Consider the following 21616-nt stretch of genomic DNA (forward strand, 5'->3'; position numbering starts at 1 on the left):
CAAGATTACATTTTAGTCACTATTTTTCAACCATTCCAGTAAGAAATACAGGTAATTTGCATTAAGATAGAAATTGAGGTGAATATTAAAAAAATATTAATTCTTAAGAATGATTTTAGTAAAGGAAATGGGCTAAGAATTTAAACCACATATTAATAACTTACCACAGACAGACTGGGAAGTGAAAATTCCATCACTGTCGAGTTAGTATTACAAAGTAGCATTTCAATTCCAACCAGTACACGTGTCATGCTAATCACGGTTTCATTGTTACTCTGAAAACATAAATAGATCAATTTTGAAGTGTCACCACACAAACGCCATGACGACTTAAAAAAATATGTCATTTTTCTCTTTATACTAACAGGATATAGAGAATCAACAATCAATTGACTATTGGATACGCTGCATAATATTTCGTTGGAAAAAAAGACTACAGGTCAACTGGATAATTAAGCTAATAGAACCACTGGACAAATTAAACGGCAATAATTAACCAAAATAAGAGTTGAACAATGAATGAAGAACGCTCTACAGTGCAGGGGGGTGGAAGAACGCTCTACAGTGCAGTATCAGAAATGTAGTAGAAAGGAGGTTTCACCTCATCTTCAACGTCCAGCTTTTGCTCAGTCTGTCGCTGGAGCATCTGCTTGATCCGCACCCATGTGGCAATAACCTCCTTCCTTGCAGCAATAAGCAGAGTTTCTCCAGGGACGTTGCCATTGGTCAGGTGCAAGGCATAGTCGCATAACTGCACGAGGATAATTTTTCACACTTTACACTGAGGAGCAGTGACATTTATGTAAAACAGTGGTACTTGTCCCTATAATAGCACAATAATGGTAATTCCAAGCTTGAAAAGACAAAAATATTAGCCCATCATTTTTTTGATACATTCAACTGTGATGACATTAACTACCAGTTAAATAATACTGTAATTTAACATTGTAAAACCACTAATGAAATGCTTCATATTAAAGCATTTACACAAAAAATGTGCAAATTATATAATACACCTCATACCGCCATTTTGACATTGTAAAACAGATAATGTCATCAAGAGGAACTGACTGAAAAATAGGCCGACTTGTATGGCTGAAGCCCTCTAGGAATATGCTGTAGTCTGCCACTGGCAATTTGGCTTCAAAGAGATCTGAAAAAACCTGTATGTGCAGATATGCTTATGTGTGCATCTGTGCACCAAAGCAACATAAGTAAAACTCTTGAGACAAGCCCCAAAAAAGCTCTGCAGACTTCAAGACAACTCCAAAACATCAGGCTGGCAACTGGAGAAAAAAAAAACCATTAGCTAACCTTTACTCTGCTTCTGGTGGACAGGACCATGTTAGAGTCTGAGGTCTACAGCAGGACTATGTTCACAATGGGGGCAGATCTAAGGGGCCACCCCTGTTACCACCGGTTCACAGTTTAACAGCATCATTCAGCACTATCTCACTTCTTACCAAAAGCAGAAGCTGCTGTTGGATATTTTTTAGTGCTCCAAGTAAAAATTATGCAAATTGATTATAACTACAACAAATTTGGGTCAGAGTAGCTTCAGACTGAAACGCACAACATTATTTGATCTTCCCATTCAAATACTTTATCTCCAATCATTCAGTATTAAGTCATTTTTAAAAATGACATTTCTAAATATGCCTAGCTCATATTTTGAGTGAAGGGCAATTCATTTAAAGTTGTAATCCATTCAAGAATCTGAATTTAAAATCTTCTTCTCCGGCATGTTATTATGTGAGACAGCTCATAGGAAGACACAATGTTTGCACCATAGCGTGCACCTGCTTCAGTGAAACAGCTTCATATTCCTCGCCAATTACACATATATATGAACATGCCAAGTAATCACCCAACCAAACAGCTTCCACAAGATGGCTTCCAATATTATTACACAGCTACTATAACCTCCATAGTTCTCTTCTGTCTTTCAGAAGATGTGGTGTTGAATGTCTTTTGATTACTCATCAATGATACAGCAACAAGCAGTCCAGCCAGTTCAAGTGTACCTCCAGAGCTATCTTGATGTCCTGGAGTGCACTGGGGTCTGGGAGGATGCTGGGAATGCTGCCAGACTTTGCGGTGCCTTTCCCTGCTCCTTTTTTAGCCCTGTTAGCTTCCTGGCCCCTTTCATCGTCCCGCTTTTCCTGAGTAGTACTGACACGCAGACTCAGAGACTCAATCAGGCCTTTGGCTGCCACATTGCACAGCAAAACCAGCAGCGCTGTCTCCCTGAAAAGCGTTTACCATTCTATTTCAGTGCCATAATGCACATTTGTTCTTTTCCACATTTAGTGTAGATTTCATTACATAAGAAATACAAATATTTCAATTAAATATACAAATATCATTGTATGGCTAACAGTATAAATTCAAAGTATTCATTTTTTTCCACAAAAACAAAAATAACATGGTTCTAACTCTAATATACACTGCCCAGCCAAAAAAAAAGTCGCCATTCGAATATTTCATTGGACCACCGTTAGCATTGATTGTAGCACACTTTGTCAATGCATTGTTTCCACAAACTTATGCAACATCTCAACATTTATTTTCATTCACATTTCGATTCTCACTGAAATCTTGTATTGACAAGTGAGTTGAACCCCTCTAATGTCTTCTTCAGCACATCCCAATGACTGATAATGAGGTTAAGGTCAAGACCCTGTGGTGGCCAAATCTTGTGTGAATATGATTTCTCGTGCTCCTGAACCACTGTTTGACATTCAAGCCTGATAGATCTTTGCATTATCTTCCTGGAATATGCCCATGTCTTTAGCAAAGAAAAAATCCATTGATGGGACAACCGGACCATTCAGTAGATTCACATAATCAGCTAACCTCACTGTATTGCTGCATAACATAGCTGAGCTCTCATAATAATCAAGTTATTGTATTTGAGTGTTTGCTTGATTTAAATTCAAATTACACCTTTTTTTGCCTGGGCAGTGTGTATTTCCAATAGTTCTAATTCTAATATACTGTATAATGTATGAAGTACAGGGAAAAAACTCTGGCCTACTTGGTTTCTCCCATCAGTTTCATCACGTCTATTAGTCTGCGAAAAGTGGCTTGTAGCTGGCGGTGGACCCCTGAAGCCAGGACATGGCTGTTGTGGTTCCACAGATAAACAGCTGCATTTGAGACAATCCACGCCTCCCCGAGGGCAGCCCCCAGCTCTGCAGCCTGCAGGAAGCTGGCTGTGGCGTATGCAGACAGCCCCCGGAGCCATTCCCTAAGCGGACAGAGGTTTCGCGTGTCAACACCAGTCTCCATACACGTACTTGTAAATACTAATTGGGACATTTCGGAATTACATGCTCAGCACATAGAAAATCAGGGAAGTATAGTCATGAGTAGTAGAAATATAATTAACTGCTGTCTGAATTCTGTTTTAAATTTCTGCTTCATATCTCAACCCCTGTAAAAGTACATGTCTACAATTGGATTGTGTTTCTTTACCTATATGCTGCCCATTGTGGATTTTCCTCTAATCCTTGACAAATGTCTCCCGTTGGCTCTCTCCATGTGCTCTTTGGTGGTAATGGCTCCTGGTTGAAATCCACACCCTCTGAATGCAGTTTTTGTATAGTGGCCTAATGAACAATCCAAAGAGACGAATATGAGTGAATGAATGGGATAAACGCTTTAATAAAATAAACTGCTTATCCAGTAGAGGGTTACAGTGTTAGCCTGGAACTTATCCCAAGAGGGTTGGGGAGCACCGTATTTAAGAATTTCCTCTTCATTTGCATGCGTAAAAAACGTTTTTTTTCTACATATCATGTTTCTTTTTTTCTGAGCTTTAGCAATTTGCGGTTTTCCTTTCAGCAACAGCAAATGCCTGACAGCAGTAACAATAAAATCACAATTGTACAACTCTATCCCGTTGCGTGTTTCATTTGAAATACAGCTTCAGAGTTTTGCTGATGACAGCTTGAACCCTGCAAGGCTCTGTTCTGGAACAGTAGAGCCTTTCCATATTGATTAATTTAAACATTCTGCTAGAGCAACGTTGATGCTGCAGAAGGGGATATGCGGCAGGGAAGATGAAAGGAGGCTGTAACTCTTGCCACAAAACTGCCAGTTAAAACCACTCTCTCTGCAAAAAAGGTGAAAGGACCATTTCTGATAGAATGAGACTGCATGCCACAGATATTGTTTTCCCAAAATCTATTTTAAAAGAGATTCTGGTTCTTTTCCAAAAAGATTAAAATGAATTTACAGCTTGTTAACCATAGCACAGCTAGCCATGTGTCCGCAGAGCAGCAATCAGCAGTTCTATGCCTGGAGCTTACATAATGAGCGCTGAAAGGAGATGGATTTAGTGGGAGGTTCTAGAATTAGAGCTATTGTCCGCGACTGGAATCAGAATAGGGACAGAAGAATGAGAAAGGGCAAGCAGAGATAGCTTTAATAAATGTGACTGGCAAAAAAAAAGGACAGCTGTAAAGGAACAAGTGAAATAAAGGGAAGTAAATGGTAAAGACTGACAGAGGGCAGCGGTGGCGGCTGAAAGCAAAGAATTATCTGTGTGGGACCTTAAAAGAAGGGAAATGGGGAGGAATATGTGCAGTCAACACGCGGTGGATGGACAGATCAGCACAAGGATACAAATTAAAAGAAGCAAAGAAAGTGATTTTAAATTGAATTAACTACTTTTACTGATACCCACACAGCTTGCACTTCTTATGGTTTGCAGCATCTGTGTAGCAACAAGGCCAGTTCAAGGAACTGTGTGGGTCAGAAGCCTGGATCCGTGTCCTCTATGGCACCTACTGCCCATTCGAGTAATTTACAGTAAATTAGAAGGTAAAATATGGAAGAGACTGACCTCCCCATTAATGAAGTGAACCTCGGCAAGCAGTCGAAGCAAGTCTCTCTCTGCAGAGAGAGAAAATTGCCCTTCTTCACGGAAACCTGGGCTTTCATCTTTTAAACATTCACCTGAGAATCAGAGGCACATGTACCAGTACTGGTATAAGAATGCCTACATCGTAAGAGAAAACTGCCATTAATACAAACAAATAACTCAGAGACAAGTAATTGGATTTCTTGAAAAATATGTTTGTCACAGCTAATTTAGTGGAACAACCTGTTCCCCAAAGAGGAAGTGTTTGATAACAGCTGAAGATTTACGGAGACATAAGCACTGGAAATATACTGACTTCCTGATGTTTTAGCATTTCCAGGGAGCCAAATATTTTATGATCTGTATCAAATACTTAAAAAAAATCATTCAAAAGCTGTCATAGACCTGATGAAAAGCAACCATTTAAAATCATTTATGCAATGCCAATAAGCCAATAATCCATATACTGCCTATGAGCAATGTGCATATACAAATATGCTCGCGTTAAATACTTACGTCATACTACACAAGCCAAGTACCACAACTGTCATTTTTTGTGTAAACATCCAGCTCCTGTGGTTTAGTTTACTTACTGTCCTTTCTGGCTGACTTCCAGCGTCCATCATCGTAGAGCAGACAGAACCTGCAGGCTGCACGGCAAACATCCCAGACCTTCTGCTTCCTAGCTGTTTTAGCCAGTGCTGCCCAGAGTCTCACTCTGGGAAAACAGTCCCTCAATGCCCCTTTTCCCTTGTGCAATACCCACACTCAAGCAATATCCCAAAAATAAAAGAATTCCTTTGTGATCAACAATTCATAAGTGTATTACAATTCTGCTACTGTCTAACATGTATATTTACTGTAAAATGTTTCAGTAACACTTTACTTAAAGCAATCACCATAATGCATTATAATGGTCAGTATAAGAATGAAGGATGCTTTATACTGTGTTATGAAGGTATTTATAGAACATTATAGATGAGAGCTTCATAGAGCATTCATAATGCATAATAAACATGGCTGTAATGTTTAATGCCTTTTTATAAATTGTTTTGGCCATGTTAATAATATTTTATGAATGCACTATAATGCATTACAAAGGTATCTATAATGCATTATACGTGACTGCTTTAGGTGAAGTGTTACCAGTGTTTCTTCACCTGGCAAAATCACCTTCTCTAATTCAGGTAAGCATATAATATACTAAAATGGTGGACACAAATTTACAGTACAACAGGTTTGTATTGTAAAATCTATATGCTAGTATTGTGGGACTTGGAAAGCAAACGGAGTAAGCAACAATGTATGCACACAAACACACACCTCAGTCTGTCATTTTCGTTTCCTTGTTTCTTTAGGTGCCCACTTGCCTCATGAACACATGCGGTGTGATGTTTTGCTTTGGCAGAGAGCTGATCAATCTGGCTTTGTCCATCTTTGTCTGAGGACAATGGATGTGTAAATAAAACAATGAAACAAATAAAACATAGATGGATTAAGACCTACTTAGAGACAGGCAAACTGTATAAATACAGAGGAAAGGGTACGATTTAAACCAGCAGTCCTGAAGGCGTGAGGCTACAGTGAGGGGCCAACAAGCCACCCACGAAAGCATCACAGTATCATTAGATTAAAATGCATATAATTCTTCTTCAGCTGGCCTTTTCTGACCCTGCTCAAAAGTTTGGAAGCACCTGCTGCCATTACAGATCTACCACACAGGCAATCAACATGGTAGTATTCCATATCTGCCTTTTTTTCTAGGCTTATAACTACAATGCTACGCATCTATAGAACATATATGATTCTGTAGCTGAAAGAAAATGGGTATCAGCCAACATCCACTATCCCATTCTGTAGGATTCACAGCAACACAGTCACAATATGTCAGCTGAATTTCCTCTGCTTAGATTTCCCTGCAACCAGAGTTGTAATTTCATAAGGCATGTTTCAGCAGTCCCAAAAGGGTCCCACCCATCCCCCAGCTCCCGCCAGGGTGTATCTGTTACCCTGGTAACAGTATGGAGATGAGTTATTGTGTTAAGTGGCTCTGATCTAGCAGTGACATTGGTAACACTTCAGAAGAATTTGAGTTTACCTTCCACTTCGGCGTTTGCATCAAGGACCACCGGAAAGGTGCCGGGGGCCAAAGCTATACCCGCCTTCACCAGCAAAGACCGATTCTTTTTCATGGCATTCTTTGACCTTGCTCTTTTTGCCTTTAATAAAGGAGCACACAGTGTTTTTAAAAGTAAAAATTTTAAATATACACTACTATTGTCAGGGTCGGGCATAAGGCGATCCGGGAAGCAGGCAAACGGAGTCAGGAAGTAGGGCAAAACGGGGATTTATTCCAAGGAAGATGGGACCGGGGAAGCACAACAAGTAACATTAATGACGAGTCTGGGGAAGACTGACTCAGACGAGAACTAAATACAAAAGACAAGCTAGACTTAATAGGACACAGGCGATCACAATCAGGGCTGAACACGAGGTAACGAGGTGGGCGTGGCACACATTAGGATCGAACGGAGCAGGGTGTGACAACTATACTGCACTATTTTCACTTGTGTGTCACTTTTTTATTTTGTGATACTTTTTATAATGTTTGTGTATATACCTACCTTATTCATATCCAAATGAATATGAGTGAACAAGCGAATAGATTATTTTTGAGAAAAATTATGTCATGTTATTTGTATAAATACCTGTGTCAGGGGAGCTCGAATCTTTGAGTTGACTGTATAAATATCCCTGTTTTGTTTAGAGATTAGAGTGATCACACGTTGAATTGATAAAAAAAATGTTTTTAAAAGAAGAATTAAGAGCATTTCACGGAATTCAGAGATAATGTAATGCAAAGTCATACAATAGTAAAATGGTAACAAGATATTTCAAAGTCTTTGTACTTTCCGGTGAGAAAAACTAGATCAATAGTGTAAGTTACATCACAAGGCGGAAGCCAAGGAGATGCCAGTGATATTAGGAGAGCTACAGCATTCAGAGGCTGAGAGCAGGGATAACGTGCATGAGTCAACGATATCAACAGCTTGGATAAGATGGGCCTTTATGAGAGGCTGAGAGCAGGGATAACATGCATGAGTCAACGATATCAACAGCTTTGGATAAGATTGGCCTTTATGAGAGGGTGAGAGAGGGATTTGTGATGTGAACGTTCTCAATGTCAGTATGTGTTGGAGATACTTTTATCGACAAGGATAGCAAATCTTGTGTATTAGGAATACAGCTGTTTTTTTTAGGTCTTATTGAAAAACAAGCTTGTAAATAAGTTTAGATTTAGTCAATGATCTCAAGCATGTGTTCAAAGCAACAAAAGACCAACCCAAGAATAAAAAAGTCAGTGAACTCATCCATCCATCTTCAAACTGCTTATTTTGGTCAGGGACACAGGGGCGGCAGGGTCAGACTGACCATCTGGCATACGGTTATTGGATAATGGGTACGTGGACCGGCAAAATTTATTGTGCAAAAATGACCGTGGGGGACCACAAAGTCTAAGGCCTAATTTCAGTCTCAGTCTAGTCCTGCAGGGGGGACTCCCTGGGCCTACCTACAGTCTATCCTGGGTGGAAAATGACATAAGGCTGGGGTACACCCTGGATGAGATACAGGTCCATCACAAGGTACACTCATACACAACAGGCAATTCAGCTTCACTGATTTTCAGGAAATACATGGAGAACATGTAAACTAAGACCAGTGGGCAGAGGTGGGATTTGATCCCACAACTTTGAAGGTCTGAAGTGACATTACTACTTACTGAGTCTCATTCCAGCTGTATATATTCTCTAGTGGCTCAGCTGAAATCCTCATTTGAGTCACACTGAAAATTTGTGGCCCTATATGAAAATTGTACACAAGTGCCATCCAGCCAACTTGAACCACCTGTTAAGAGCGGAGGGGCATCACTGGAAATCATTGTGAAAATCTCATTCCTACAACTAAACATTGCCGCAAAATGACAGTCCATCAGATGTCATTTTTCAAAGATGCATAATATTTGTCTCTTTAAAATAGCTGATATAGTTGTATTTTGCATAAAACTGTTGAAAAGATAATACCAAAAAATAAAAAGCAGAAAAATTGCTTCTACTTTGTGAGGCCTTCAATGTGTTGCAGCGAACAAAATAACAACGGAAGTTTTATATTTAAATCAAACAAAGTTCATGTTAATCAGCCACACTAGTAAGGTTATATTAATGCACATGTCTACACACCTGGTCGATCAGCAATGCGGCCTGATCTTCCTCCTTCTCTGGGGTCTTATACATCATGCTTTGTATCTGCAGCTGATGCAGGACCGTGGATAAGCGCTCTAGGTGCAGGCCTCTCTCATCCAAACGCAAGGCCTTCTGCAGGTGTTCTAGCGCAGATTCCAAGCGATCCTCTTCTGCATCTGCTTCGCCAACTTCACTGTGAATCTGACAGCGCAATTCCAACAGTGGACTGCAAGATGCACACAAGGACAAATACACATAAAATGAATTAAAGCTGTGGCATTATCTATATGTACAGTGCTATGTAAATAACTAGTTATCAAAATTGCATAGGGCTCAAAAACAAGTGAATTAATTCATATTGCTTGCACAACTTAAAAAATAAAAAAGGCAGAAGGCAGTCTCTCCATTACAATTCTAAACTTCAGTAAAATGATTTTAAAAAGGGACTTTCCTGTCAAGAAATATAATGTAATTGAACAATAAATGTCAGTAAAATAGCATTATATTATTAAATGCTGCTCAGCTCCCACTAAAGGGGAAGAGTGATCCAACGGGAAGCAGTGTTGGCTCACACCTAAACCGTAGGTTTCATTCCCGCTCTGCCTGTGACGTTTGAATGTTCCCTGGTTTCCTCTCACACGAATTATTGGAGTTTCTATATTTCCCTAATATGTGTGTGGCCTGTTAAAGCACACAGGCGACACACCAGTGCTTTTCCAATAGAAGAAGAAATATTTCCTGGTGACTAAATACATTTTACTGAATATGGGAGCAATCTAGCAATTGTTATTCAAAACCAGCAGAGTTACAGTGTTGGACTCAGTTTCAATGGGGCTCGGTTTCAATGGTTTTTCTTTGCACTGGTGATTGATCACTGCACTAATGCCAGAAGACATTCACAGGTAATGAAGTCCAGCTGGTTCTCACTGGAACACATTCTTCAAGTGGGATCAGCTGGGACCAAAAATGAACAAAAATGAATTGAGGGAAGCCAGGGGCAACCCATCATAACACAGTGTTACCTCCTGCTTTCCTATTTCCTGAATTATTTGCTTTGGTTGTTCAAGATATTTTACTTTGCAACTTTTCATTCTGTGCTGATTTTCATTTAAAAGACTAATTTCTAGTTTTTGTTATAATATAAGATTTTGCTTTGTTCTAACCATGCTCTGTTTACAGACTTTTATCCCAAAATATAATTGCATTTCCCGACTGTGGGGAATCCCCAGGTTTCAGCACGGTCCCCCTCCGCAGACAAAAACAAATGCTAAAGGACGATTTAGTACTTTTTCGACAGTTTTTCAGCAGTGTGCCAGCAACCAAGAGCTCGGATAAAAGCCCCAGTTGAATAATAATGAGTTACATTTACATTGTGCCCCCCCTGGTCTCTGTCTATACCAGAGGTACTAAAACTTTTTTTGACAGCCCCTCCCTATGGCTCATATATTCATAGAGTTGCTTTGCCATCACTTTTTCTTTTAACACTTCTAGCAGCTAGACATTTCTAGAAATCTACAAATCTAGATATATTGCAGTCTTTATTCTATCGTATACTAAAAAGCATATACTTGATTCATATATATTGAAACCAGAAGCCAACAGAGCTTAACTAAGGAGTCTTTTTTCCTGTTTTCCACTGTGTGACCATAGGTGCAAGTGCTTAAATCTGCTCAAATCAACCTGAAATACTAAAGCACTGCTCATATGAGGTCAGTCTTTCAGTTTAAATATAACTGCATACATATTTATTAGATTAGTAAAAGAATTTCTAGAAGATTTTAAGTATTAGAGGCTCGCATTTTTTAAAATTGATTGACATGATGAAAACATTTTGCCAAGGATATTAATCACCTGTGGATGTCCTCCAGCGTTTGGGCCAATCGGACGAGTTGGCCTCTTATTCTCTTCCTGAGATTGTGCTGAAGGAGAGGTAGGCAAACGTTCCATAGTGTCGCACACACTGCCAGTATGACAGGACTGTCACCTTCTCCCACTGCATTCTGCAGGCACTGATCCAGTCTCCTTACTATCCTCAAATGATCCTAAAGTATGTATATTAGCATCATCAGGGGTGCTCTCTCCCCCCCCACCGTGTGGAATAACACACTTCATTGCATCATCTCAAAACTCTGATCACCATCAAGAATTACTAAAATGAATTATATTACAAACATTACAATTAATTTATGTTTTTCCATTTCGCATTTAAAACCTATCAGTTCCACAAATATGGTCCTGCTTACCTCCACATCGTTTTTGGAGTACTCTTCTATTTTTGCTCTCCTTCTGTGAACATCCAGTTCACTTCTCAAGCATTCCAGCTTAATGAGCCACTTAGTGTCCTAGCACAGAAATAATGGGTTTAACTATTTTGGTTGAAAATAATGACTTCCATTCATTTTACTTTCGGATCACATAATAATTATGTCAGATTTTTTTTTTTTGGTTTATTTAAATATAACAATTGCCTGCTAACTGACAGATAAACCAGATTCTGGAAGTGAACAGCATATACATGTACTTACAGAAACATCACCCATTTCAAGTTCTCTCAAACAGTCAGCAGCCAAATCCGGATATTTCAATTGCAGGGACAGATAAGCCAACTCCAGAAAAAATATGCTTCTAAAACAAATGAAATTTGAAAAGTTGAAATACAAAAATACTAGCCTATTTTAGCCTGAAATACAAAACAAATCCAAATTATTTATGTTATATTCCTACAATTACTCTAAAAATGATGCTGGTTATCTGATTGTGAAGAAAATCTGACAAAAAAAATTTAAACACTGACCTAGCATTTAGTCTTTATTTTAAAAAAGGAACCTTAGCCTTTAACCAGTCTTGTCCATTATTATATTGTCATTTTATATTACCTGTTTGCAATATCTTTTTACCATACCGCTAACTGCTTGTTTTGTATAGCTGCTTTGTTTTTTTCTTTCTTTCTTAATTTTTATCCTATAGGTAAAGCACTTTGACCTGCATTTCATGTATTACAAGTGCCATATAAATAAAGTTTATTATTATTATTGTCGTTGTTATTATTAACCTTTGAGGTATTTTGGCCTCTTTGGCTTCAACTCATGGGCATGTTTTGGATCGTCTTGCTCACATTGTGCAGCAACATTTTCTCTTGTTTATGGTCGACTTCGATTTGCCCGTTCCCAATTGGGACATTTCTTTTCAGCTATTTCATTTATTTTCATTTATTTATCAGAGCTGCGCTTTGAGCTTAATGCCATCGACAGAAACTCTGACATTCTCCTAAAGGATTTGCAAGAAATCTTAAAGTAATTGCTCCCTAATCACTGCATGCAGCCCTGAAGCTATGCTTCATGCTGCAAGAGCTATCAGAGTCACCCAGATGGTCACTGGTAAACTTGAGAGAGGCAGCAATGTTCTTTTTTGAGTTTGGCAGTTCATTCCATGGTGTCCTCCACTGCATACTACTCATCCTGCTCTCGATGTTTTTGGACCGTTATCAGCCAAAGCAAAAAAGACCTACAAACTTGTAAACCACTCTAGATATTCTATATTATCAGCATTATTATCAATACTGACATTGGTACATGTTATTTTACTATCTCCTGAGAAGCATTTATCTTGCTCTTATCCTGAAAGAAAAAAAGGTTTCAATTTGCTCCATTTCTATACTGTCTAGCTACCACAGACTGATGAGGGTAGAGTGTATAGAAATGGTGCTGTAATATTTTCAATCCAAAGGAACATTAACTTGTTTTTATAAGGTCCTTGGAAATCTCATGTTCACAAACAAGAAATGTGTTCTGAGATAAACACATCAGCAATAAAAGCATCAAAGCTGATTTTGCAAACACAGTTAATGGAAAGTACAATCATGACATCTTCTGATTTTCACCCAAAATGATAATAGTAAAATCTCCTAAATCATTTCCTTACCACTGAGATAGTATAAAACACACAAACTCAATCACTATTGGAAATATTAAAACCAATAGAATACTTTAAAAAGAACATTTTACTTACTTGATCATTTAAATTATCAGCACAGTAGGAAAACACCAAGGAACAAACATAAATATGGCGGTTCCTTCCATGGTTCCTTGCTTCCATTGTATCTCATATCTGTGTGATTTTCAGCTTCATACATACCTCTCTTCTGGAGTGATAGCTAAGATGCTCCCTCCAAGGCTCAACTCTGAATCTTTGGTCTTCCCCTTTGAGTGAACCGTTGTTGAGGGCAGGAGAAGCAAGAAGACTTCTTTCAGCTTTGCAGGATAATCTTTACGGATTCCTGGGCAATCTGCTTCACTGTAGTTACACAAAAAAAAAAACATTAACAAACATACACTCAATGGCCACTTTATCAGGTGGGCATAGCTTGTACCGGGTATGTAACAACACATTGTTTAATAACACCGCATTGTGTAATAACTTGATAAAATGTCAATGAAGACATCTATTTTGGTTGTTTATTACATAATGCAAAGTATACATTATGTAATAACCACCACAATATGTAAAAACTAATGACAAAATGCAGGGACATTTATTATATATTGCTTTCAAGCTATCGAATACAATATGTACCAGATTATTACAAAATGTGGGTGCTATTACATGATGAAGTGTGTTGTTACAGGGTAGGACCCAGAACTGCTTCAAGTCATGTAAACAAGTCATTTACAGAGAAAAACCATTCTAAAAAAAACACTGTTGTACTGGGCGATTACTTTTGCACTTTGTTTTAGGCCACAGACATGTCATCAACTGGATGTTTTATATTTTTGTTCATCACACCATTGTCAGTAAACCGTGGCTACTATAGTGCGTGAAAATTAGTTTCTGAGAAGCTGGAACCAGCATATATGGCAACAACAATCACACCATGTTCAAAATCACTTAGATCAGCAATCATAACCATAATAATGTTTAATTGAATAGTAAATTAACATCTTTACTACCTGTTTACCGTGTCTGTGTGTTTTATATATTTGGTGCAGACTCATGGTCTACAGTTTGAAAAAAAAGCTGTGTGCATAAACAAGCATCCATATTTAATAAACTAGCCACTAATTTAGTGTCTTAAACTTAAACAATATTCAACAACTAATACACATCTGCAGCAGGCAGCAAGGACAATCAGCCATGTGCTTTTTCTTACATGCCAAACACCCACAAATATAAGCCCCCACACCAGCACTGCAACGGCATACATTTTTATCATGAAATACGAGAAGCACCCATGGTCCATTTTTGCAAGTTGAGAACCCCAAGAATTCAATTCATTATTCAGAGAGAGACAGGATTTCACAGGATCCGGAGTAATATGTAAAAATAAATCACTTACCATTTGAGTTTCTGAATTTTATAAATAATTGCTAATGTCAAGCTTGTCTCGGTTTTCTTGAAGGCTTTGGACATTTCTAAAAGTTTGTGTCGTACCTGTAAGGGATAGAAATGGAGAATCGAATACTTTGAAAATTGCATCCACCCATCAGTCTTCAAATCTATTTATATTTTAGGCTACATAGTACACAGACCTACTGAATACACAGACCTACATACTACTGATCAAAAGTTTATTTATGTGGGGTGAAGTTTGTGCATAATGATATAAACTTGTACTTCTGTGGGAAGTACATTTGTATGTTGAAACTGGATTAAAAAATGTAATCATCTCAAATTCCGAATTAAGAACAATGGACTGACAAATGACATTTCACCTGTAATGAGAAAATCTTTGGATAGAGATCAGGTGCATTTGTTTCAATAAAGTCTGAAGTATGTTTGGCAAAGCTGGCAGCTTCTTTTGATTTTCCGGCTTCCACCAGGCACTCTACCAAGTGTCTGCAGAAAACAGGTAAATATATTCACATTTATAGTGAAATACTTCAAATGCAATTCTTGCAGGATCTCTCACAGACCATTCTGACAATACGTGAGTCACTTTCAAGAATGTGTATGGAAAAAATGGATTAAATATATGCATTTTATATGTAAAGGAATAAGATATAAGCACGAGATCCACTTATTAAAGGACAGTTCTCTCTGAGCAAGGAACAAAAAACTGTTGTAGCAAAATGGTCAGTGAAGTAGAATATTGAGGAGCAAGTACAATTTGAATTTGTTCAAATACACAATATAATTCAGACTGGAAAACATTCTGCATCACTCCCCGCCTTGTTTTTTTCTGTTTTATTTATTGCATGTATGGAGAAACATAACAGGATCAAAACAGCTTTGCTAGCTGCAGCTATGGGCACTAACAACATGAGCTGGGCCCTCCATCTGTGGTCGGCCTCTCCAATCTCCTCCAGGGCCTTCACAACCTGTGCCAGACTTGAGACAAGGTGCTGGCGAAAGCCGGGTCTCAGCAACGGCTGGATCATTTGGAAGTAGAGCACGGAGGCATTGAACACCAAAAAGTGGTATCTGCCCAAAGAAAGATCAGAAAAACACACAGTCACATTTATTATGTTTGCAGTGTTACTTCTCGGAAAATTTGTTTTGCAAATCTCAAATTAAAGATAATGCATCTCGTAATTACAGACCAGGCCAGTACTTAACTTATGCAGTCAAAAAACAGCATCTATTAGTCTTTAAGTGCACAACCAAAGAAAAATAAAGTTTTTTCGTTTGGTTCTTAATTTTCCCACCAGAGTGTTGTCAGCAGGACAAGGCAATTGTGTCAGTCCTTTATTGAATCCATGCCTTGAATACTGTCAGGCTGTAGATAAAGCGGGGCTCAACCTAAACTAGGACGGAGTACCAAACAAAATGAACGCTGAATATAAGTTCTCTTTGGTCTTAACTGACATTTTTTTTTATGCTAAGATTATATGCATTAACTGAGATTTGTTGATGAAATTCCAGAAATTGTGTTGACATCTAATGGTTTCAGAGTAGGCTGCTTACAGATTCTACTCCACCTACTGATCGTAATGCCTTTTGTGACAGGTTTATGGCTTGCTTGCAATACCCGTGGTGCCTTTCTTGTACTAAAATAAGCATACAGAGAATTTTAAAACAGGGCAGCACATACAAGGTCCATGTCATTTTAGTGGCTAAGATGAATGCATGCAATGCTCTGTGTCGTAAAACTTAAAATTTTTTGATGTAAGTGCACTTTTTTTCTCCCTTGAACAGAAAATAAATGCATTCTCTTTTCAGCTGAAATTCATTTCACAACACCCAAAGCTTTCGCTTCATGTTACACTAATCAGCAGAAGTTATTTTTTTTTTCCAGATTATTCATCTTTTCTCTTGCAACAATGAATGCAGTCCAAAGAGATATCCATATATGAAATGACATACCTGGGTTGTTCCTTTGAAATCTCTATAGCCTTCAAAAAGTAAAGCATGGCTTTTTCAACATCTACCTGAAAAGAAATGAAAGATAAGAAAAGAACAAATTAAAAACCTTCATTACTATCATTATGTATTAGAAAAAGACATACAGCAAAACTAGAGTATTTAAGGAAATATCTTCATAAACATAATGAATTGTACCCTAAAACGTGTATTGTATATTTTATAGTTAAAAATATAGGTTTCAAAATCATTAGAGTCCCTAAAATGATTTAAAATAACAGCAAACAAAATGGATGTGATTATCTACAGTTTTTAGCTCCTCTCAGTCTACAGGAACTGATCGCTGCCTTTCCCCAGTTCCTGCATCCCTGGGGTATAAATATGAGGTTGCATGTATGTAAAATTCATTTGTCATTCATCACCATTGGGGGGAACCAAAGATCTCAACAGAAAAGAGACTGACAGCGGTTGATCCACACAGACCGGGTATAAAAAAATATGCAAACTGTTGAAAATACCACTAGGCATGATGAGGGCTGTAACACATTTTCAGAATTCTGGAACAGTTTCAAATTTGAAAAGAGGAGAATGTACACTGAGCAAGATGGTGATGGAGTCAATGAAGAATTCAAGGATTAGAATTTAAAACTGAACAGTTCAGTAGAATCTTGGGGTAATGGAGTTTCTAATTCTACTTTTACACATGTTAACTGTTACACTTTGTACAAGGAAAAGCATGTGACATCCATGAAGTATAACAAGGTCAATACACGCATTTGGAGAGATTGTGCAACAGTCCTGTGTGAGGAATATTTTAAGGTTTGCACTTCTGGATTGCCCTCTTCAAGTTCAACCACAAGTTTCAAATAAGATTCAAGTTTGCCATTACAAAACTGATTTTGTTTTCCATCTCTATTTGTGTGTTGCTTTTGATTGAAGATTGGGGTCATTCTGTTATTCAAGGGTCTACTAAAATATGGTTGTGGATGATGGATGCTTTGTTGTTTTGTTTAAGGGCTCTTGTAGAGATCAATGATATGATGATTTCCCTTAAATACCAGGATGTTTTAACGCAAAACCCGGCTACATCTGCGTAGAGATTCAGACTTGCATGTGAAATTTTGAAACGTTTGCTTTGTAGAAAAAAAACAATGTTTTAAAACAGTTCCTCTTCATGGAGTCCACAGGGGGTGGATTTGAAAATTTGCCACATCTAATGCTAAAGCAACTTATGGTATTATGTCATACTGAATGTAAACAAGCATGGAAGAAACTGAGAATCATTTACCACCATTGAAAAGTTTTAAAATGTACAGTGTGCTTACCACACTTCCAAAAGTCACTGGAGAGGTCAGCTGACCTTGGCACAGGTACGCCCTGCTCAGAAACTGATTAGCAGCTGGACCTGATTCGAAGTACATCATTAGGCAGTCTTTGCCGACCTCTGGGCATCCAAGCTGAAACACAAATAAGGAGACACACACACGCACACACACACACACACACACACACACACACATATATATATAAACCAAGACTACACTACATTTAGTGTCTGTTTAACACTTCAGGTTCACAAAACTAAAGCATTTGTGTGTAAATCACTTGAATTGCCATTATTAATAAACTTTTATATGTGACAGCATATATAGGTGTGCAAATAAAGTTACTGTCCCTTAAGAAAATAATAAAAATATAAAAATAATGAAAGCATGGCCCAAATTACAAAGGTGCCATATTTGAAATAAAATTTACAGTAATTTCAGGACAAATTTTAGGACTGACACATCAAGTACCACTCAAGTATTCACACACACACACACACACACACACACACACACACACGCATGCACGCACGCACACACACCATTGAGATATCCAGTTTTCGTAATTTAAAAACATGGTATCCAGATAATTCAACAGCACATTCTCTCATAAAAACTGATAAACTTGCAGAGACAGGGAATGGACATGAAGGTTTGATATCTACTGGATTTTCTACTGGGAAAACCCGACGGAGAAAAACACAAACTAAAACAGATCAATTGTCGAAAAACAACACAACAAGACCTCACCAATGGACCCAGAACAGTTACTCAGAATCATACAAAGCACGCAAGGCTTCACAAAGAAATTCTGGGAAGCGCAAGCATACTGTATGTAGTCTACGATGGTTATGTGAAAGTGAGATCAATACTTTGGGTAGGCAGAAGGAGGTAGAGCTGACAACCTCACTGATGTGGGAGTGACACATTCAACCCACAGCCTTTATGATACATAATGTTTTCTCAAGGTACAGTGTATAAGCACCACCCACTGAACAGAAATCTTTTGCACTAGGCTTGAACTGGAATACAAGAGAAAACCATTCCTACCTAAGTGAGAAGCTACATTATCCATTCCTTCTATGTAATGGCTGATTTAGTGATACAACAGGTGTTATTCACAGAAATACTGACTGCTTTTGACCTATCAGAAAAAGTTTATATCGTTAATGTCTTTACGGAGAAGTATTGTAGTATGATATTTAGTATACGCTAATTTATCGCAGAATATGTCGTTCTATTTGCCTGAAAGGGCAAAATGAGGTAAAATAATAAAAGCACAGCATATTCAAGTGAGGAGCCAGCTGAATACAGCACTGCAGCAGCACCACTGACAAACAGCGCTGTTCTCCCATCTTACCTGGATCGCTTGTTCGGCGCAAACCACATACAGCTCAGGGCAAAGGGACCTTGCATCGGCTGCACTTTTTCCTTTAGTGACATCTTTGATTAAAGTGTACGCTGCCTTCAGAGCATCGGTGTCTACGACAATTCAGCCACCACAGAAAAACGGGAAAGAAAGCAATTTAAGTTACAAAATTAATATATATCGTATAAGTAGGTAACTCATATAAAACGCATATTGTTGCAAACGGTTTACCTCTAAGTGTCTCTGCTTTAGTCAAACATTGTCGAATTTCAATGTCCACGCTGTTTACTTTCCTGTAAAATAGCAACAATACTTGCACAAATATATATTATTAACTAAGCTAAGCAAGCACATATAAAATATTCAAGCAAAGAAGAAAAGTTATAAAACGCCATTAGTAAATTAACTGCGTTAACTGTATCGTGCCAGCTAATCGACAGTCGAAAATGTGTAAGGGACCTCGGTTCTGGTAAACCCAGAAATGCAATTATCTTTTCTTTTAAAACGGCTGTCTTACCGTGCCGTGCATTTGCTTACACACATGCACCGAGGCTGGGTTTGTGCCTTAGCAACGCGTTAGTAACGCCACCGGAAGAGGAAGGGCCACGAGACTCTGACACCTAATCCAATACATGACAACCCCAGTATACATTTTATCTACAAACGTTTGTTGTTGCTGTTGTTTGTGCAACCATCGATAATATTAACAGGATAATTACACCATATGTTTTGCTAGATATTGTTGAACAAAAGTTAGATTTTTGTACTGACCAGTATATAATTATCAATTATCTTGCATTGTGGTGACTTTGGTTATAGCTGGCTAGCTATAACCCCAGAATTGATATGCCACTGGTGAAGGTATTTTGGCCCTGCGTACTGCTGCTGGTGAGCAGGAAATTAATTTATCTACTATATATCTTCCCATCTGCTGCTAAACAAAAAGGTGAGTCTGCTCTGCTTGTTTCCTTGGTTATTGTAGTTATTGAACATGGCTGTACTCACTCACAAAGTCTGATACTGTGTCCAGTAACTATCTTACATCACACACAGCACTTTTTCCACGTCTCTCCACTGCATTCTTTCTTGATTTTTACGAAGCGCACTTCCTCAATCTGACAAAATAACAGGGTGCCATTGATGACTGAAACTAGACCACATAGGTTTCCTTAATGTTTCTCATCTTCATTAATTTACCAACTACTGTGCAAAAAAGCCTAGGTGGCCTAATGAGTAAAATTGCGCTATACCAGCGTCTCAGTTCAAAGTACTGTAGATTAATTCCCTTTTCAGAGGTTTAAGGAGAGTATGGAAATAAGGAAACTGCCATAACATGTCTCTTTATTTAGACAAAGAAATGTCTCCCATTAGAGGGAACAACCCATCCTCCAGAATTTCATATGGCTGAGATCATGGGGAATGAGCCCACCCCAGGCAGACTGAAGCTTACCCCAGGGAGCACAGAAGACAAGGCAGGGATACACTTTAGGCAGGGTGCCAGTCTATCACAGGGCACACACTCACACACACCATGGCCAATTTGGAGATGTCAATTAATCCAGCCGGTTATCTTTGAAAAGCTTGAGGAAAATGGAGTTCTTCCTCTATTGTAGAGACAGATGTTTAGTCAATGGTGAAGGGAATGGGTTTTACACCCCCGCTCCAAAATCTGATTGGCCCTCCAGGTGCCCCCCCCCCTCCCATTTTAAAGACATTATAGCCATATTTATTGGGCCATTTGAGGAAATACGGTGCTTTATTTTTCTGGACACAATAGAACAAAATGAATAATGTCTTGTGACTGTCTTCTTTTTTCCTATAGGTTGCAGTGGAAACAAATGCTGCTCCTAGATAAACCAATAAACCAATAGAATGCAAAATCATTAGCCAATAGCACTGCACAACGTGCTGACCTGACCTGTACAATGCCCCTCAACCTCAGAAACAGCCAATGGTACTACACTGCAACATTTTAGCCAAAGTCCTGCAACTTTCCATCTATCCTAGAAATAAAATTATTAAAACCTAAAGTAGTATATATAACTAAATAGATTTACATCTTTAAAATAAAAAACTAATGAAACCATACCTATAACTAAACTAGATTTCAAATGGAAATGAAAAGGAATATAGAAACTAAATTAAGAAAAAATAAGCTATAATAACACTGATGCAAAAACATACATGGGCATACTGTATGCAAGGGCGCTGCTAAAGATTCTCGGCCCCATAACATATTGGGCCCCCCAATCCAGACCAATCCGTTTATTTTCCAAATTTTTTAGGGCCCCATGGCACCCCTGGGTACAGGTATATGGTGTTGCAGTACAAATGTATTTTATTTTTGTCTGTATTCATCTGGGACTTCTAAAAACCCTGTAGTGAGGAGTCATATGAATGTCAGTATTTTCTGACTTTCTCAGTCAACCATTCTTCAAATTTGCTAGCCATGCTTGTTATCATTCTGAACACAGGTAGTAGAAAAGTTGTTTATATACAATCAACCCTTCCGTATCCC

At 38.3% G+C, this 21616-nt stretch overlaps 1 protein-coding gene across 6 annotated transcripts in view; it reads right to left on the bottom strand.

The window, feature by feature from the left end:
• cfap46 (cilia and flagella associated protein 46) overlaps nucleotides 1-19725 on the bottom strand; it is a 46440-nt gene extending 26715 nt beyond the window's left edge. For 5 of the 6 annotated variants that reach the window (XM_023839914.2, XM_023839921.2, XM_023839950.2 and 2 more), the window contains exons 1-22: nucleotides 19616-19725; nucleotides 19330-19391; nucleotides 19090-19211; nucleotides 17730-17861; nucleotides 16408-16472; nucleotides 15361-15525; nucleotides 14817-14940; nucleotides 14441-14535; nucleotides 13243-13401; nucleotides 11634-11733; nucleotides 11352-11450; nucleotides 10960-11150; nucleotides 9106-9334; nucleotides 6966-7086; nucleotides 6191-6308; nucleotides 5461-5585; nucleotides 4850-4962; nucleotides 3478-3611; nucleotides 3038-3250; nucleotides 2025-2247; nucleotides 602-751; nucleotides 165-275 (exon numbers count right to left, since the gene is read on the bottom strand). In XM_023839914.2, coding sequence (XP_023695682.2) covers nucleotides 165-275; nucleotides 602-751; nucleotides 2025-2247; nucleotides 3038-3250; nucleotides 3478-3611; nucleotides 4850-4962; nucleotides 5461-5585; nucleotides 6191-6308; nucleotides 6966-7086; nucleotides 9106-9334; nucleotides 10960-11150; nucleotides 11352-11450; nucleotides 11634-11733; nucleotides 13243-13401; nucleotides 14441-14535; nucleotides 14817-14940; nucleotides 15361-15525; nucleotides 16408-16472; nucleotides 17730-17861; nucleotides 19090-19211; nucleotides 19330-19391; nucleotides 19616-19641 — 2877 coding nt within the window. In that variant the 5' untranslated portion in view covers nucleotides 19642-19725. The remainder of the gene's footprint in view (nucleotides 1-164; nucleotides 276-601; nucleotides 752-2024; nucleotides 2248-3037; nucleotides 3251-3477; nucleotides 3612-4849; nucleotides 4963-5460; nucleotides 5586-6190; nucleotides 6309-6965; nucleotides 7087-9105; nucleotides 9335-10959; nucleotides 11151-11351; nucleotides 11451-11633; nucleotides 11734-13242; nucleotides 13402-14440; nucleotides 14536-14816; nucleotides 14941-15360; nucleotides 15526-16407; nucleotides 16473-17729; nucleotides 17862-19089; nucleotides 19212-19329; nucleotides 19392-19615) is intronic. The other variant, XM_023839940.2, reaches the window with a different exon arrangement.
• Between the last annotated feature and the right edge of the window lie 1891 nt (nucleotides 19726-21616).

This window comes from Paramormyrops kingsleyae, chromosome 3 (genome assembly GCF_048594095.1).
Source record: "Paramormyrops kingsleyae isolate MSU_618 chromosome 3, PKINGS_0.4, whole genome shotgun sequence".
NCBI lineage: Eukaryota > Metazoa > Chordata > Actinopteri > Osteoglossiformes > Mormyridae > Paramormyrops > Paramormyrops kingsleyae.